Genomic DNA, 14,921 nt, shown 5'->3' on the forward strand with positions numbered 1-14,921 from the left:
AGGCAATTGCAACAATATATATGTATAGCCCACCAATGGTCTTCAACTTGCTTAATCTTTCATTCTTAGTGCAATTTCAAAACATATGCGCGTGCTACAAATGAACGAGAGTAAAATGTTTTGTTATGATATGACGTCACGTTTCGGGACATGAACCCAGTATGTAGCTAGCTTGCTTTAGGACTTCCATGTCAGCAAGTAATCACTGGCCAGATAGTGAGTATCTGCCTGTGTTGCATTAACTGTCAGTTGGTTGTGGTAATGGTGAAAGTCAGGCAATGGTGACCTTATACTACTAACGTTAGCTAGGCAGCTAAGCGTGTGCGGGTAAGATTCACTTTCATGTTCGGGGTTGGGTCTAACAGTCAGCAGCTAGCACTGGTACTAGCTAACGTTAGCTACATTTCTACCTAAGCACATCCGTGTGTGCAGATGTCTTCTCAAATTTGTCTTGCAAAGATGTCTAATTGACAGACCAACACTTTTCAAACTGTGGCAGCCCTAGCCGACTAAACTCAACGATGATGGAGTTGAGCAGCGTCTAGTTGTGGGCGGACTGGATTTCCGAGTTCATTTTTTTTTTTTAAATACTACGGATTTCCGCACCCAAAGAATAGTCAGCATTTACAAATGACAATGTCCTGTGTAAATGCGGGCTATTCTTTGGGTGCTGAAATCCGTCGTTTTTGTATAAAAACGTTATTTTATGTGACGTCGGCTCTGCAGTCTGCCCACGCGAACGTTATTTGGGGCTCAAATAGATCATACATCGTTGAGTTTATTCGGCTAAATCTGTATAGGCCTATGCTTCTGCAGCCATCTCTTTACATTACTGTAATGTTACATCTAGAAGGATTGTTAATTTAACATAGCAATGTTGTTGGTTTTGGTTATCTGCTAGGGTTTTACCACCGACATGTGCCATAAAGGTCAGACCTCTTGGCAGAGGATGTAGGCCAGGGTGCCCCAACTGGCGGCCACAAGATACACTGTATTTGATCGTATACAAATGTCAGCAAGGTTTGAAATGATTATGTTTTAGTCAAATATATCTGTTTGGGCTTCTTGCGGTCAATTTTGAGTCTACAAATTGTTTGTAATTATGTCTCGGCCCCCTGACCACCCGCACAAGAAAGGAAACTGAATCTAGTTCCCTGATGGAGACTAATTACCCACACACATACAGAAGGCTACAGTCCTCCTGAGAGCTGTAATATTATAGGGTCATATAGTACCACAGTCATTATACCCATAAAACCTAGCGGTCAAACAGAGAAACGGTTCCAATTGTTCTTCCATCATTCATCATTCTTCCCATAGAGGAGTTTAGAGACACAGGCTTACCCTGGCGTGACGTTTTGATAACCGTGTCGATCTCTCTAGGTCTAGGACAAGGTGACTTTTATCAATATATTCGCCTGGATTAACCCCCCAAAATTGAAATGCTAATTAGCTGCTAATGTGGCTATCTTAAATAACTACAAATGCCATGATGATCTGGGCGAGACTGCCGAATCGAGGCAAAGGTAAGAATCTCTGGATTACCTATCTAATGTTAGTTAAATGTAGTAATTAATAATTTCGCTACGTTTCTTTAAATTGACAATTCTGTGAACTGTCTTGTGCAAGTTTTAAATTGACCTGTTAGCAAAGGTGTCAGCTAGAGATGACGTGTAGGACCTTTCAGGGATTTGTAGTTTTGCATGTCTAGCATTTTTTAATATGAGAGGAAATAGAGACAGAAATACACTACCGTTCAATAGTTTGGGGTCACTTAGAAATGTTCTTGTTTTCCATGAAAACATGCATGAAATGAGTTGCACAATGAATAGGAAATATAGTCAAGACATTGACATGGTTATAAATAATGATTTTTAATTGAAATAATAATTGCATCCTTCAAACATTGCTTTCATCAAAGAATCCTCCATTTGCAGCAATTACAGCCTTGCAAAATTTGGCATTCTAGTTGTCAATTTGTTGAGGTAATCTGAAGAGATTTTACCCCATGCTTCCTGAAGCACCTCCCACAAATTGGATTGGCTTGATGGGCACTTCTTACGTATCACACGGTCAAGCTGCTCCCACAACAGCTCAATAGGGTTGGGATCTGGTGACTGTGCTGGCCGCTCCATTATAGACAGAATACCAGCTGACTGCTTCCTCCCCAAATAGTTATTGCATAGTTTGGAGCTGTGCTTTGGGTCATTGTCCTGTTGTAGGAGGAAATTGACTACAATTAAGCGCCGTCCACAGGGTATGGCATGGCGTTGCTAAATCGAGTGATAGCCCTCCTTGAAGATCCCTTTTACCCTGTACAAATCTCCCACTTTACCATCACCAAAGCACCCCCAGACCATCACATTGCCTCAACCATGCTTGACAGATGGCATCAAGCACTCCTCCAGCATCTTTTCATTTTTTCTGCATCTCACGAATGTTCTTTGATCCGAACACCTCAAACTTAAATTTGTCTGTCCATAACACTTTTTTTCCAATCTTCCTCTGCCCAGTGTGTGTTCTTTTGCCCATCTTAATCTTTTCTTTTTATTGGCCAGTCTGAGATATGGCTTTTCCTTTGCAACTCTGCCTAGAAGACCAGCATCCCGGAGTCGCCTCTTCACTGTTGACGTTGAGACTGGTGTTTTGCGGATACTATTTAATGAAGCTGCCAGTTGAGGACTTGTGAGGTGTCTGTTTCTCAAACTAGACACTCTAATGTACTCTAATGGACACCTCTTGCGCAGTTGTGCACCAGGGCCTCGCCTCCCACTCCTCTTTCTATTCTGGTTCTAGCCAAATTGTTCTGTGAAGGGAGTAATACACAGCGTTGTATGAGATCTTCAGTTTCTTGGCAATTTCTTGCATGGAATAGCCTTCATTTCTCAGAACAAGAATAGACTGACGAGTTTCAGAAGAAAGTTCTTTGTTTCTGGCCATTTTGAGCCTCTAATCGAACCCACAAATGCTGATGCTCCAGATACTCAACTAGTCTAAAGAAGGACAGTTTTATTGCTTCTTTAATAAGAACAACAGTTTTCAGCTGTGCTAACATAATTGCAAAAGGGTTTTCTAATGATCAATTAGCCTTTTTAAAATAATAAACTTGGATTAGCTAACACAACGTGCCATTGGAACACAGGAGTGATGGTTGCTGATAATGGGCCTCTGTACGCCTATGTAGATATTCCATAAAAAATCTGCCGTTTCAAGCTACAATAGTCATTTACAACATTAACAATGTCTACATTGTATTTCTGATCAATTTGATGTTATTTTAATGGACAATTTTCAAAAACAAGGACATTTCTAAGTGACCCCAAACTTTTGAACGATAGTGTATATATTGATAAAAGTCACCTTGTCCAAGAGAGATTTACATGGTTATCAAAACATCACGCCGGGGTAAGCCTACACGAAACACAGCCCTTATTTTAAGTGTTTCTAAAATCCCTTATGGGAAAAATGAATGGTAGAAAACGATTCGAACCATTTCCATGTTTGACCGCTAGGTTTTATGGGTATTATGACACCTCCACTGTGGGGCTCTATGGATAAGCTTGAACACAAACATTTAAAGAAGCTCTCTTTCTCACCTAGGCTAGGTGAGAAAGAGAGCTTCTTTAAATGTTTGTGTTCAAGCTTATCCATAGACGTGTCACAACAGGAAACCACAATGATCTTAATCCGTTCATAAAATGTTGTTTAAAAATACAGATTCATGACCTTGTGTTTAAGTTTCCTAGAACACAGGTAATTTACGTTTATTGGCTTGTTTACTGCTTTGGAGGTTAGACTAGGCTATGATTTCCTGTCTCTAGGACAGATGGTTTTGATTGTCCCAGTTAATTATTAACTTTTTTGTTTTTACAGTAAGAGCTGTTTTCTTCTAAATTGTACATTTCTATGTGCAAAGGGACATACCCTTCTGGTTTCTGTGGTTTATAGTTTTGTCATGGTGTTGTTGGAGCACTGTCTTCTGTGGCAGGTGTCTGGAGTGGAAAGTACCCTACACCAGGGATTATCAACTAGATTCAGTCACAGGCTGTTTTTTTCTTTTTTTTCTTGAGTGGATGGTCAGGGGGCCAGAAAATAATAACAAATTATTTGTGCACCAGATTCTACTCTGCTGAAATAGTATGTGCATTACACTATTTGCATTCTAAAGGTATAATTCACAGGTAAGACCAATTTTACTATGTATTATTAAGTTTGACATAAACATGATTTTTAGAAATATTTTTGTATCTTTGAATAACTTTTAATGTAAGTTTTATGTTTCTTGTTTAGAAATTGTGGCCTCTAATTTCGGCTTGCGCTAAGGAGTTGCAAGTGTCGAAAGCATGTTAGACAGTGTTCGTTTGCAATTTCGTCATGTAAAAACTGGCGCACAATTGATTTATTTATCCAGTCAGTCAATAAATAATATAATAATACTCGTAGGAAAGGTTTTTATCTTTGGCTCACAATCTGTAGATACTATACGATTAGAAAGGTTCAAAATGAATGTAAAACATCACAGCACAATTGAAAAATATATGGCACTTGGAAACCAAACGAGTGGTTTATGGTGATAGGTGGGATGGGCAGAGCGTGGCAGAGGGGTGGGATTAAAGAGTTTATTTTTAATAATTATTATTATGTGATCATTTGTAGACTAAAAATGTACCGCAAGAAGCCCAAACACATTGAAATTATTATGTTTTATTCAAATATACAGTACCAGTCAAAAGTTTGGTCACACCTACTCATTCAAGGTTTTGTCTTTATTTGTACTATTTTCTACATTGTAGAATAATAGTGAAGACATCAGAACTATGAAATAACACATAAGGGATCATGTAGTAACAAAAAAGTGTTAAACAAATATAATAAATATAATATTTGAGATTCTTCAAAGTAGCCAGCCTTTGCCTTGATGACAGCTTTGGACACGCTTGGCGTTCTCTCAACCAGCTTCACCTGGAATACTTTTCCAACAATCTTGAAGGAGTCCCCACATATCCTGAGCACTTGTTGGCTGCTTTTCATTCACTCTGTGGTCGAACTTGTCCCAAACCATCTCATTTTGGTTCAGGTCGGGGGATTGTGGAGGCCAGGTCATCTGATGCAACACTCCATCACTCTCCTTCTTGGTCAAATAGCCCTTACAAATCCTGGAGGTGTGTTGGGTCATTTTCCTGTTTAAAAACAAATGATAGTCCCACTAAGCGCAAACCAGATGGGATGGAATATCGCTGCAGAATGCTGTAGTAGCCATGCTGGTTAAGTGTGCCTTGAATTCTAAATAAATCAGTGACAGTGTCACCAGCAAAGCACCATCACACCACCTCCTCCATGCTCCACAGTGGAAACCACCCATGCGAAGAACCTCCATTAACCTACTCTGCGTCTCACAAAGACACGGCAGTTGGAACCAAACATCTCAAATTTGGACTCATCAGACCAAAGGACAGATTTCTACCGGTCTAATGTTCATTGCTTGTGTTTCTTGGCCCAAGCAAGTCTTCTTCTTATTGGTGTCCTCCAGTAGGGGTTTCTTTGCAGCAATTCGACCATGAAGGCCTAATTCACGCAGTCTCCTCTGAACAGTCGATGTTGAGATGTGTCTGTTGCTTAAACTCTGAGAAGCATTTATTTGGCCTGCAATCTGAGGTGCAGTTAACTCTAATGAACGTATCCTCTGCATCAGAGGTAACTCTGGGTCTTTCTTTCCTGTGGCGGTCCTCGTGAGAGCCATTTTCATCATAGAGCTTGATGGTTTTTACACTTGAAAAAACTTTCAAAGTTCTTGAAATGTTCCGCATTGACTGACCTTCATGTCTTAAAGTAATGATGGACTGTAATTTCTCTTTGCTTATTTGAGCTGTTCTTGATATAATATGAACTTGGTCATTTACCAAATAGGGCTGTATACCACCCCTACCTTGTCACAACACAACTGATTGGCTCAAATGCATTAAGAAGGGAAGAAATTCCAGCAATTAACTTTTAAAAAGTTAATTGAAATGCATTCCAGGTGACTACCTCGTGAAGCTGGTTGAGAGAATGTCAAGAGTGTGCAAAGCTGTCATCAAGGTGGCTACTTTGAAAAATATAAATTATATGTATATTTTTTGTTGTTGAATTTTCTCCCAAATTTTGTGGTATCCAATTGTTAGTAGTTACTATCTTGTCTCATCGCTACAACTTCAGTACGGGCTCGGGAGAGACGAATGTCGAGAGCCGTGCGTCCTCCGAAACACAACACAACCCAACCTGCTTCTTAACACAGCACACATCCAACCCGGATGCCAACCACAGGAGTCAGGAGTGCGCGATGAGACAAGGATATCCCTACCGGCCAAACCCTTCCTAACCCGGATGTAGGTAGGCCAATTGTGCGTCGCCCCATGGACCTCCCGGTCGTGACAGAGCCTGGGCTCGAACCCAGAGTCTTATGGTGGCACAGTTAGCACTGCGATGCAGTGCCTTAGACCACTGTGCCACCCGAGAGGCCTTAAATTATATTTTGATTTGTTTAACACTTTTTTTTGGTTACTACATGATTCCATATGTGTTATTTCCACAAATAACACAAATAACCGGGCTCCCGAGTGGCGCAGCGGTCTAAGGTACTGCATCTCAGTGCTTGAGGCGTCACTACAGACACCCTGGTTCTATTCCAGGCTGTATCACGGTGTAGGCCATCATTGTAAACAAACATTTGTTCTTAACTGACTTGCCTAGTTAAATAAAGATTACATTGTAAAACATTTAAATAAACATTTCATTCTTGATGTCTTGACTATTCTACAATGTAGAAATAGAATAAATAAAGAAACTCTTGAATGAGTAGGTGTATCCAAACTTTTGGCTGGTAATGTATATTTCAATAAAACGTTATAATTTAAAACATTGCTTACATTTTGTATACGATCAAATATACACTATCTCTATTATGGGTGGGAATACTTTGGAACAGATTTCCAAAATTAAAAATCACTTGGAGCTGATTTGCTGTTGTTATTAGTCTTTATGTCCAACAATTAAATACATTTTTATTTTTTGGGGGGGGGGGGTTGCTCAGAACTTGGGGGGCAAATTAAATGAAATGCAGGCCAAATTTGGCCCGTGGGCCGCCAGTTGGGGAACCCTGCCCTACACAAAAAAACTGGATAGGTGCTGCTAGGGCTGGGCGCCATGCTGCTTGTGTTTCTATTGTTTTGATGGTTGCTTCTCTCAATGGACTCATTCACCAGTGTCTCTAAACCTTGTGTTTTCTGTTTCTGTAGCTTAAGTCAACGATCACTTAGCCTAATAAAAGTAATTAATGAAAGTAACTTGCTACCATATTTTCATGATTGTCCCAGGACAGTATTCTATAAGATAAACAACAGCTATTAATGTTTTTAAAAATATATATATTTAACCTTTATTTAACTAGGCAAGACAGTTAAGAACAAATTCTTATTTAAAATGACGGCCTAGGAACAGATTTAAGCCTTGTTAAGGGGCAGAACGACATATTTTTACCTTGTCAGCTCAGGGATTCAATCTAGTAACCTTTCGGTTATTGGCCCAATGCTCTAACCACTAGGCTGTCTGCTGCCCCATGCTATGTTGTTGTCTTAGGTCTTTCTTTATGTAGTGTTGTGTTCTCTCTTGTCGTGATGTGTATTTTGTCCTATATTTTTATTTAATATATTTTTAATCCCCAGCCCCTGTCCCCGCAGGAGGCCTTTTGGTAGGCTGTCATTGTAAATAAGAATTTGTTCTTAACTGACTTGCCTAGTTAAATAAAGGTTAAATAAAAAAGCATGGCAGCAACACATGACAACACAGCATGGTAGCAACACAACATGACAACAATGTGGTAGCTAAACAACATGGCAGCAGCACAAAACAGGGTACAAACATTCTTGGGCACAGACAACAGCACAAAGGGGAAGACGGTAGAGACAACAATAGATCACGCAAAGCAGCCACAACTGTCAGTAAGAGTGTCCATATTGAGTCTTTGAATGAAGAGATTGAGATAAATCTGTCCAGTTTGAGTGTTTGTTGCAGCTCGTTCCAGTTGCTAGCTGCAGCGAACTGAAAAGAGGAGCGACCCAGGGATGTGTGTGCTTTGGGGATCTTTGACAGAATGTGTTGTATGTGGAGGATGAGGGCTGCAGTAGATATCTCAGATATTAGAGACCCTTTCTCTCTTGGAGTCTTACTTGAATAATGAAATGGTAATTATAAGGAATTGGAACAGCACCTGTAGTCATGCGTGAAAAAAAACCATAAACAAGAACTCTCCCTGTGCGGAAGCAGCACGCTAGTTTATCAGCTGTGGGTTACTCGCTGTATGGTGGTTTTCTTTGTGTGTGTGTGTCTGTGTGTGAGAGAGGGGAGGGAAAGTGTGGTGTAGCTTTGTTGTTTTGTTATGTGACTGTTGTTTTTCTGTCTCTGTACATCCTTTAAGGTATGATGCCGTTCCTATTCTGTCCAGCATCATCCTGTATTCCTCCCCTCCACCTTCTATGGTAAGAATCACCTGGACTCCAGTTTGTTCCTCCACCTAGGAATGGAGGGCCCTCAAGCCTCCCCAACGCTTGGAAAGCAGCCAGAGGACTTCAAATTTGGTCGAATTCTAGGAGAAGGCTCCTATTCAACAGTAAGTCCTCATACATTTTCTATGGTGTTGTATTTTGTGTGGGGGGCTTACAGATAACAGTTGCAGTCATATTAATTACTTTTATTTTCTATTGTTGGTAAAGGGTTGATGGATTGTTAGAAATATATTTGTTGATTGCAAACTTGTTTCAGGTTGTGCTGGCAAGAGAACAGGCCACAGGGAAGGAATATGCTAGTAAGACCCTACAAATTTGTTTTCTCTTGTTGCATGATGCTGATGATCCTCAAGTGGCATTCAAATGACTGTCCTGGGTTCTGCTTATAACTTAAATGCATTTTTGCTGAACAATAATGCTCTTTGAAGTGAGGAAACTGGAATTTGATTCAGTCATAAACACAGAGTGAAGCATATCGGTTTGAATTGTGTTTCAGTGAAGATTCTGGAGAAGATGCACATCCGGAAGGAGAACAAGGCACATTGCGTGACGCGAGAGAGGGATATCATGTCAAGCTTAGACCATCCATTTATCGTCAAGCTCTACTTCACATTTCAAGATGCGAAAAGGTTGTGTATCCTTTGAAATGATCAGAACATGGGCTACTTCAAGACTTTGACATAATATCTGGCCTCATCTATTTTGTGATCTTAGTACCATTATCCTTAACGGCCTCCTGTTAGATTTTGGCATAAGCTATGCAAGAAATGGGGAATTACTGAAATACATTCGCAAAATAGGCTCCTTCGATGAGACGTGCACTAGATTCTACTCTGCTGAAATAGTATGTGCATTACAGTATTTGCATTCTAAAGGCATAATTCACAGGTAAGACCAATTACACGATGTATTATTAAGTTTGACAAACGTTCATTTATTTGATATTGTTGTATAATTTTTTTTAATGGAAGTTTTATAATGTTCCTTGATTAGATATTGTGGGTTCTATTTTCGGCTGCCGCTAAGGAGGCGCAAGTGTCAAACGCCCGTTAGTTTGCAATGTCGTCATGTAAAAACTGGCACACTGGCATTTTCTAGACCTAATGCCAGGTTCGGCAATTTACCTGACTAACATCAGCTCGCTTGCGCTGAGTAAACATTTGAGTTTTTGCCCTCTGCTTTTTCATTATTCACAATACACATACTTGCATACTATATAAGCATTTACGAGAATCTGCCGAGCACATAGGTAACGATACAATCGACAGGATTTTGTATAGACGTGCAAATGCTATGGTAAAGACACTTGAGTTGAAAATATACTGCGCATCCTAAAACACACACACATATGCCTACCGGCGTACTTCATTTCACTTGTTCCAAGTATTGATCCCCAGCTCCAAAGAGCGCCTCTCATCTGGTTAACAAAGACGCACTCCTCCAAACATATTGAAATGATTCAGTCCTATAATGCAGTATCAATGTTAGGCCTAAGCTATATTTCGCTTATTGAGGACGTGCCTCACACATACAATACAATTTACAGGAGCCTAGTAATTTTTTTTTATTCAGGAAAAGTTTGACGCATAAAGACATATAAGCTAGGCTCATTGAAACCAATTAAAACAATGTTGACTTCCAACACTCCAAACATAGGCTATTTAGCAGACTCGTTACTGTAGCCTATGCTATTTAATAAACTTTAGTATCAATCCAAAATGGACCAGGACAAAATAATATTCTGTGCCTCCAGCCGAATTGGAAGTGATGACAACACAGACTGTCAATAACCAACAGAACTTGAGACAAACGCATGCCGTATTAAGCCATGGAACGCATTGATTGGCCAGTGAGTGGCCAAGCCCTCGTCACACCTACAACTTGTTCATTCTTCAAAACCCAGACCTTTTACGCCACTGCCAGTTATTGTAGTTAAAATTCCGTCTGTGAAAATGGCAAAAATATTTCTAACACACCCCTGAACCTATTGCGCTATCACCAGCGCTTGGATTTACCACTGCATTAGGTTTGTTAAAATGTCATGATATGAATTCTATTTGAAGGTTTTAAGTGCTGTGGCTTTTTCTTTACAGGGACCTCAAACCAGAGAATATTTTACTGAATGAGGACATGCACATTCAAATAACAGACTTTGGAACTGCAAAACAACTGTCATCAGATAGTACACAAAGTAATTTAACACATATTGCTTTGTCTTTGTGTAATTTTCCTCCAGTTTGTTGATAGACTAAGTACAGTACATTGGTTTGTTTACCCCTTATCGTATTGCGGTTAACTTATCTATCTATACCTCTCTAAAGGCTAACAAAATAGTTTTTGTTATTTATAGGAACATGCACAATGGTCTCTATGGGCTTCATAGATATGGAGGCAAATTATAGCAAATTGCTAGTTATACAGTGCTCAGAATATAATTTTAATAGGTCAATAGTGCCATTTTAAGCACAATTGAGTAAAGACATCTTCAGTGAAGGTACCAAATGTGTCATGTGAATAATTTGTCCATACTTATAGTTCATATGATTGTTTTCTTTTGCAGACAGAGCAAACTCCTTTGTTGGAACAGCTGAGTATGTTTCTCCAGAACTACTCACTCAGAAATCTGCCTGCAAAAGGTAGTTTCACTCGAATTCATTCAGTACCCTGATTTGAATCCAATATTCAAGTTATCTGTGTAGTTCTCTGTTACTGTATCACTTCTAGCCTCGCTTGCCATGCTTTATGCAGCCGGGAACAAGACTGGTGTATTTCTGGCCATGTTCACATCACTATGATAAAACCCAACACTGAAAGAAGTTACCCGAATCTGTCATGTTTTCTGGTGTCTTTTAGCTCTGACCTTTGGGGTTTAGGCTGTATCATCTACCAGTTGGTAGCAGGATTGCCGCCATTTAGAGCTGGGTAAGTTGCGTATCATACATTATTGTTTTCCTTTTATTCAGGTAAAATATTTGAGAAGTGTCATTGTCAGGGGCTTTGCAGAAGCGCACTTTGTGATTTGGTAAACAATGTAGTCTATTTGTTATCGCTGTCTAAAAACAGTGTGTGAAATAACAGGAAGTTATGGCTGTGGTGTTTATGACTTGTTTGTGTATTGAGTGCCTGGAGGCTGTGAAGAAACCCCAGTCACTCTGTCACATGGCAGCAGCTTCATGGTTCAACTACAAACCAACACTTTTACCTCAAAGCCCTTTCAAAGCCAAGTACAGTGACAGTTGTGTATACTGTATGCATCTGCCACTTCCAGGCAATTAAGCCCCAAAGAAGACATCAATATGACAAAAGTCCTAACATGTGCCTTGCACTCTCATATGATCTTCTGTCTGTCCATGTGGTTGATGGTGTTATTTGCTCACCAGGAATGACTACCTGAAATTCCAGAAGATTATTAAACTGGAGTATGAATTTCCTGATAAATTCTTTCCTAATGCGAAGGATCTAGTGGAACAGCTGCTGGTGAGTCTAATCATAGGAATTATTCAAATACATTCGAATGTTGTTCCTCAGTTCCATACTAAGACCCAATGAGTGTCATTATTAACTAAGCATTGCTTTATTTTTGTGGTAGTGCTTGGATCCCTCCAACCGATTAGGTTGTGAGGAGATGGGTGGGTACAACCCTCTCAGAGCCCATTTTTTCTTTGAGGCCATCACATGGGAGAACCTTCACCTACAGACACCCCCCAAACTCACCCCCTACCTGCCAGCCATGGCTGAGGATGATGAGGACTATTATGGAAATGTAGGTTTTCCCCTCTTCTGATTAAAGGTTGACACAAACCCTTGTTGACATATTGTTTCCCCAATATGTCAGATTGGCGTGTCCTTGTTTTGTAATCTGTACTGAAAACACCCTGATCATGATGTGGTTCCATCTACAGTATGATGACCTCCTCAGCCAGTTCAGCAACATGCAGGTTGTCCAGTCCAGCTCCTTTCAACCACTGTTTGTGGCCAACCCCAGTCCCATCCCCAACTCCAACCCCGCACAAAGGCCCAACAGCAACATCGAGCAGTACATTCATGACCTGGACAACAACTCCTTTGAGCTGGACCTGCAGTTTTCCACTGAGGTGAAGCGGCTACTGCTTGAGAAGCAGACAAGCAGAAACCCCTGGTAGGCCTGCAGCGATGTACTCGTGAGCAAAACATGTTTTTGTGGACAGAGTGTCAGAAGACTGATTAACTGTCAATATTATCTCACCATAATATTGACACATACTGTAGTTGATGATCTCATGCTCATCTGTTGGGATTCCTATGTTTACTTACAATATTTACACAATTCTATGTTTGATATCTTGTAAACATTAAGCACTTTACCTAAAGACAATACAACGCCAACAATAATATGATATACTGTGAACTGTATCAAGAAAGATTTGGGGAATTCACTTTTTTTTATGTATTTAAGGAATCAGTTTGTTGAGAATAATTTGATCCTCAAGATGGGACCAGTGGACAAAAGGAAGGTAAGGATTTATGTAATCCTAAATTACTGTGCAGTAATGTTCTATTTTTCAGTTTAAAGGGGAGGAGTGAATGTCTTGATACTGTACTCTTCCAACACCAAAGCAACATACTGCCCTCCTCTGGCAGTTGTTTGCAATTTCTGCCAGGAATCAATTTGGGACATCTTGAACCATACTGACTTTACCTACAGGCAATGGATTTATTTTGTATATCTGAGAATCGCTCTCTGCTTTTACAGGGGCTGTTTGCACGTCGGCGCCAGCTATTGTTGACCGAGGGACCACACCTTTACTATGTGGACCCAGTTAACAAGGTTTTGAAAGGAGAGATCCCCTGGTCCCCCGCACTGCGCCCAGAGGCCAAGAACTTCAAGACCTTCTTTGTCCATACAGTAATGAATTAGTCTATTGCAATTAATAGCTCAACTTTAGCTGACAAAACTCACTTTATAAAACTATCAGTAACAGTGACCTATCCTCCTCTTTGCAGCCTAACAGAACATACTATCTGATGGACCCGTGCGGGAATGCTGACAAATGGTGCAACAAAATTCAAGAAGTGTGGCAAAAGATCTATAACACGCATTTTAACTCATGCATGTAGGTTGGGTACACTATCTTTTGAAGACCGGTCTTACCCTGTAATGACAGGAGACAGAGAACGAAGGTGTTAATTCATAAATGATGGAAAACACCTAGCTGTAATGTAGCTTACAAGTCGGTTTCCCTATTACTCCACACATTTGATTTGTTGTAGGGCAGCAGGTTCAGGGCATGTTCCATTGTAATGCAGAATTTGATACATTCAGCTGGATCTAAAGCCATTCTGGTATAGAAAGGACCTATTATTCAAGGAAGTAGAATGGCTATTGCAACTATTCTAACTGATTATTTGTTAGGCTTGGATGGCCTCGTGTCTGACATGGTGGCCTTGGTACTCTTAAACTATTTGTCTTCTATAGCAGAGAATAAACTTTGGTCAAACCACATGGGCTGGTGTTGCTTTAAAAAAGGAGTTGGAGTTGACTTGGATGTTGGTTGAACAGTTCATAAAAATTGCAAAGGAGAATGTTGTAGCCTGTTTTTGACTGTTCTCATTTCTGGGAGAAGTTGATTGTAAATGTTAGACAGATATTTTGTTTGTTTATTCTACTGACCATTGCTGTGATTTACAAAATGGGATGCAAGTAAAGTGTAAGATGTATATTTTGTATTTGTTTAAGGCTTCTATCCTTTGCTGATTAATCCTCGTGTTATCCAAACAGTTCACATGTGGTAATCATTTGGATAATGTCCCGGGTCCATGTTTACATCATTTAAATGTAAATCAATTGAATGTAAATAGTTGATAATGGTAAATTATGATATTTTGCTACTTTTCGTTGTAATCTATATTTTATTTATGGATGGTGACATGGTTATGTTTTACATAAATATATGTGGGCCTGGCCTATTTTGTTGTGTGCAAGTTTCAAATGGTTAATTGGAAGAATGCAGCATATATATATATATATATATATATATATAAGGTGGCTTGGTAATAAAAGCATGTGGGATTTTGGCAAACGTCCTGTATTTATTTATACTTAGTTTGGGTGAAGGCTCAGTATGATTATTTGGGGACCAAACCTTTTTTGAAGTCATGAATTTCCAACTGCAAAAATTATTCTTATGAGAAGGATGCAGGGAGTGGGGGGAGGGGTCATCACTAGCTTCAGTAGCTACAAAGTTATAAACCCCGCCCATTTCTACAATTTATTATCTTAAAATGTTATTTTAAAGTTAAGCTTAACTTTAACCACACTGCTATACTTATGTCTGACCCTAACCTTAAATTAAGACCAAAAAATAAAATATTTGTAGCCAATTTTGACTGTGGAATCTGACG

At 39.7% G+C, this 14,921-nt stretch overlaps 1 protein-coding gene across 5 annotated transcripts; it reads left to right on the plus strand.

The window, feature by feature from the left end:
- Positions 1–117: 117 nt before the first annotated feature.
- Positions 118–14,599, plus strand: pdpk1a (3-phosphoinositide dependent protein kinase 1a). Of its 5 annotated transcripts, none has more exons than XM_036941034.2 (14): positions 118–216; positions 8,453–8,644; positions 8,797–8,839; positions 9,037–9,174; positions 9,284–9,428; positions 10,634–10,731; positions 11,101–11,176; positions 11,394–11,462; positions 11,921–12,017; positions 12,130–12,303; positions 12,443–12,678; positions 12,976–13,033; positions 13,273–13,425; positions 13,524–14,599. In XM_036941034.2, the coding sequence occupies exons 2-14, from the start codon at positions 8,555–8,557 to the stop codon at positions 13,635–13,637; spliced, it is 1,491 nt and encodes a 496-aa protein (XP_036796929.2). In that variant the 5' UTR covers positions 118–216; positions 8,453–8,554; the 3' UTR covers positions 13,638–14,599. The 5 variants fall into 5 exon arrangements, with proteins under 5 accessions (XP_036796929.2, XP_036796933.2, XP_036796928.2 ...); XM_036941038.2 differs by having other exon boundaries at positions 136–1,526; XM_036941033.2 differs by having other exon boundaries at positions 139–327.
- The last annotated feature ends 322 nt before the right edge of the window (positions 14,600–14,921 follow it).

Source organism: Oncorhynchus mykiss, chromosome 13 (assembly GCF_057628025.1).
Source record: "Oncorhynchus mykiss isolate SJ-2025 chromosome 13, ASM5762802v1, whole genome shotgun sequence".
Classification (NCBI taxonomy): Eukaryota; Metazoa; Chordata; class Actinopteri; order Salmoniformes; family Salmonidae; genus Oncorhynchus; species Oncorhynchus mykiss.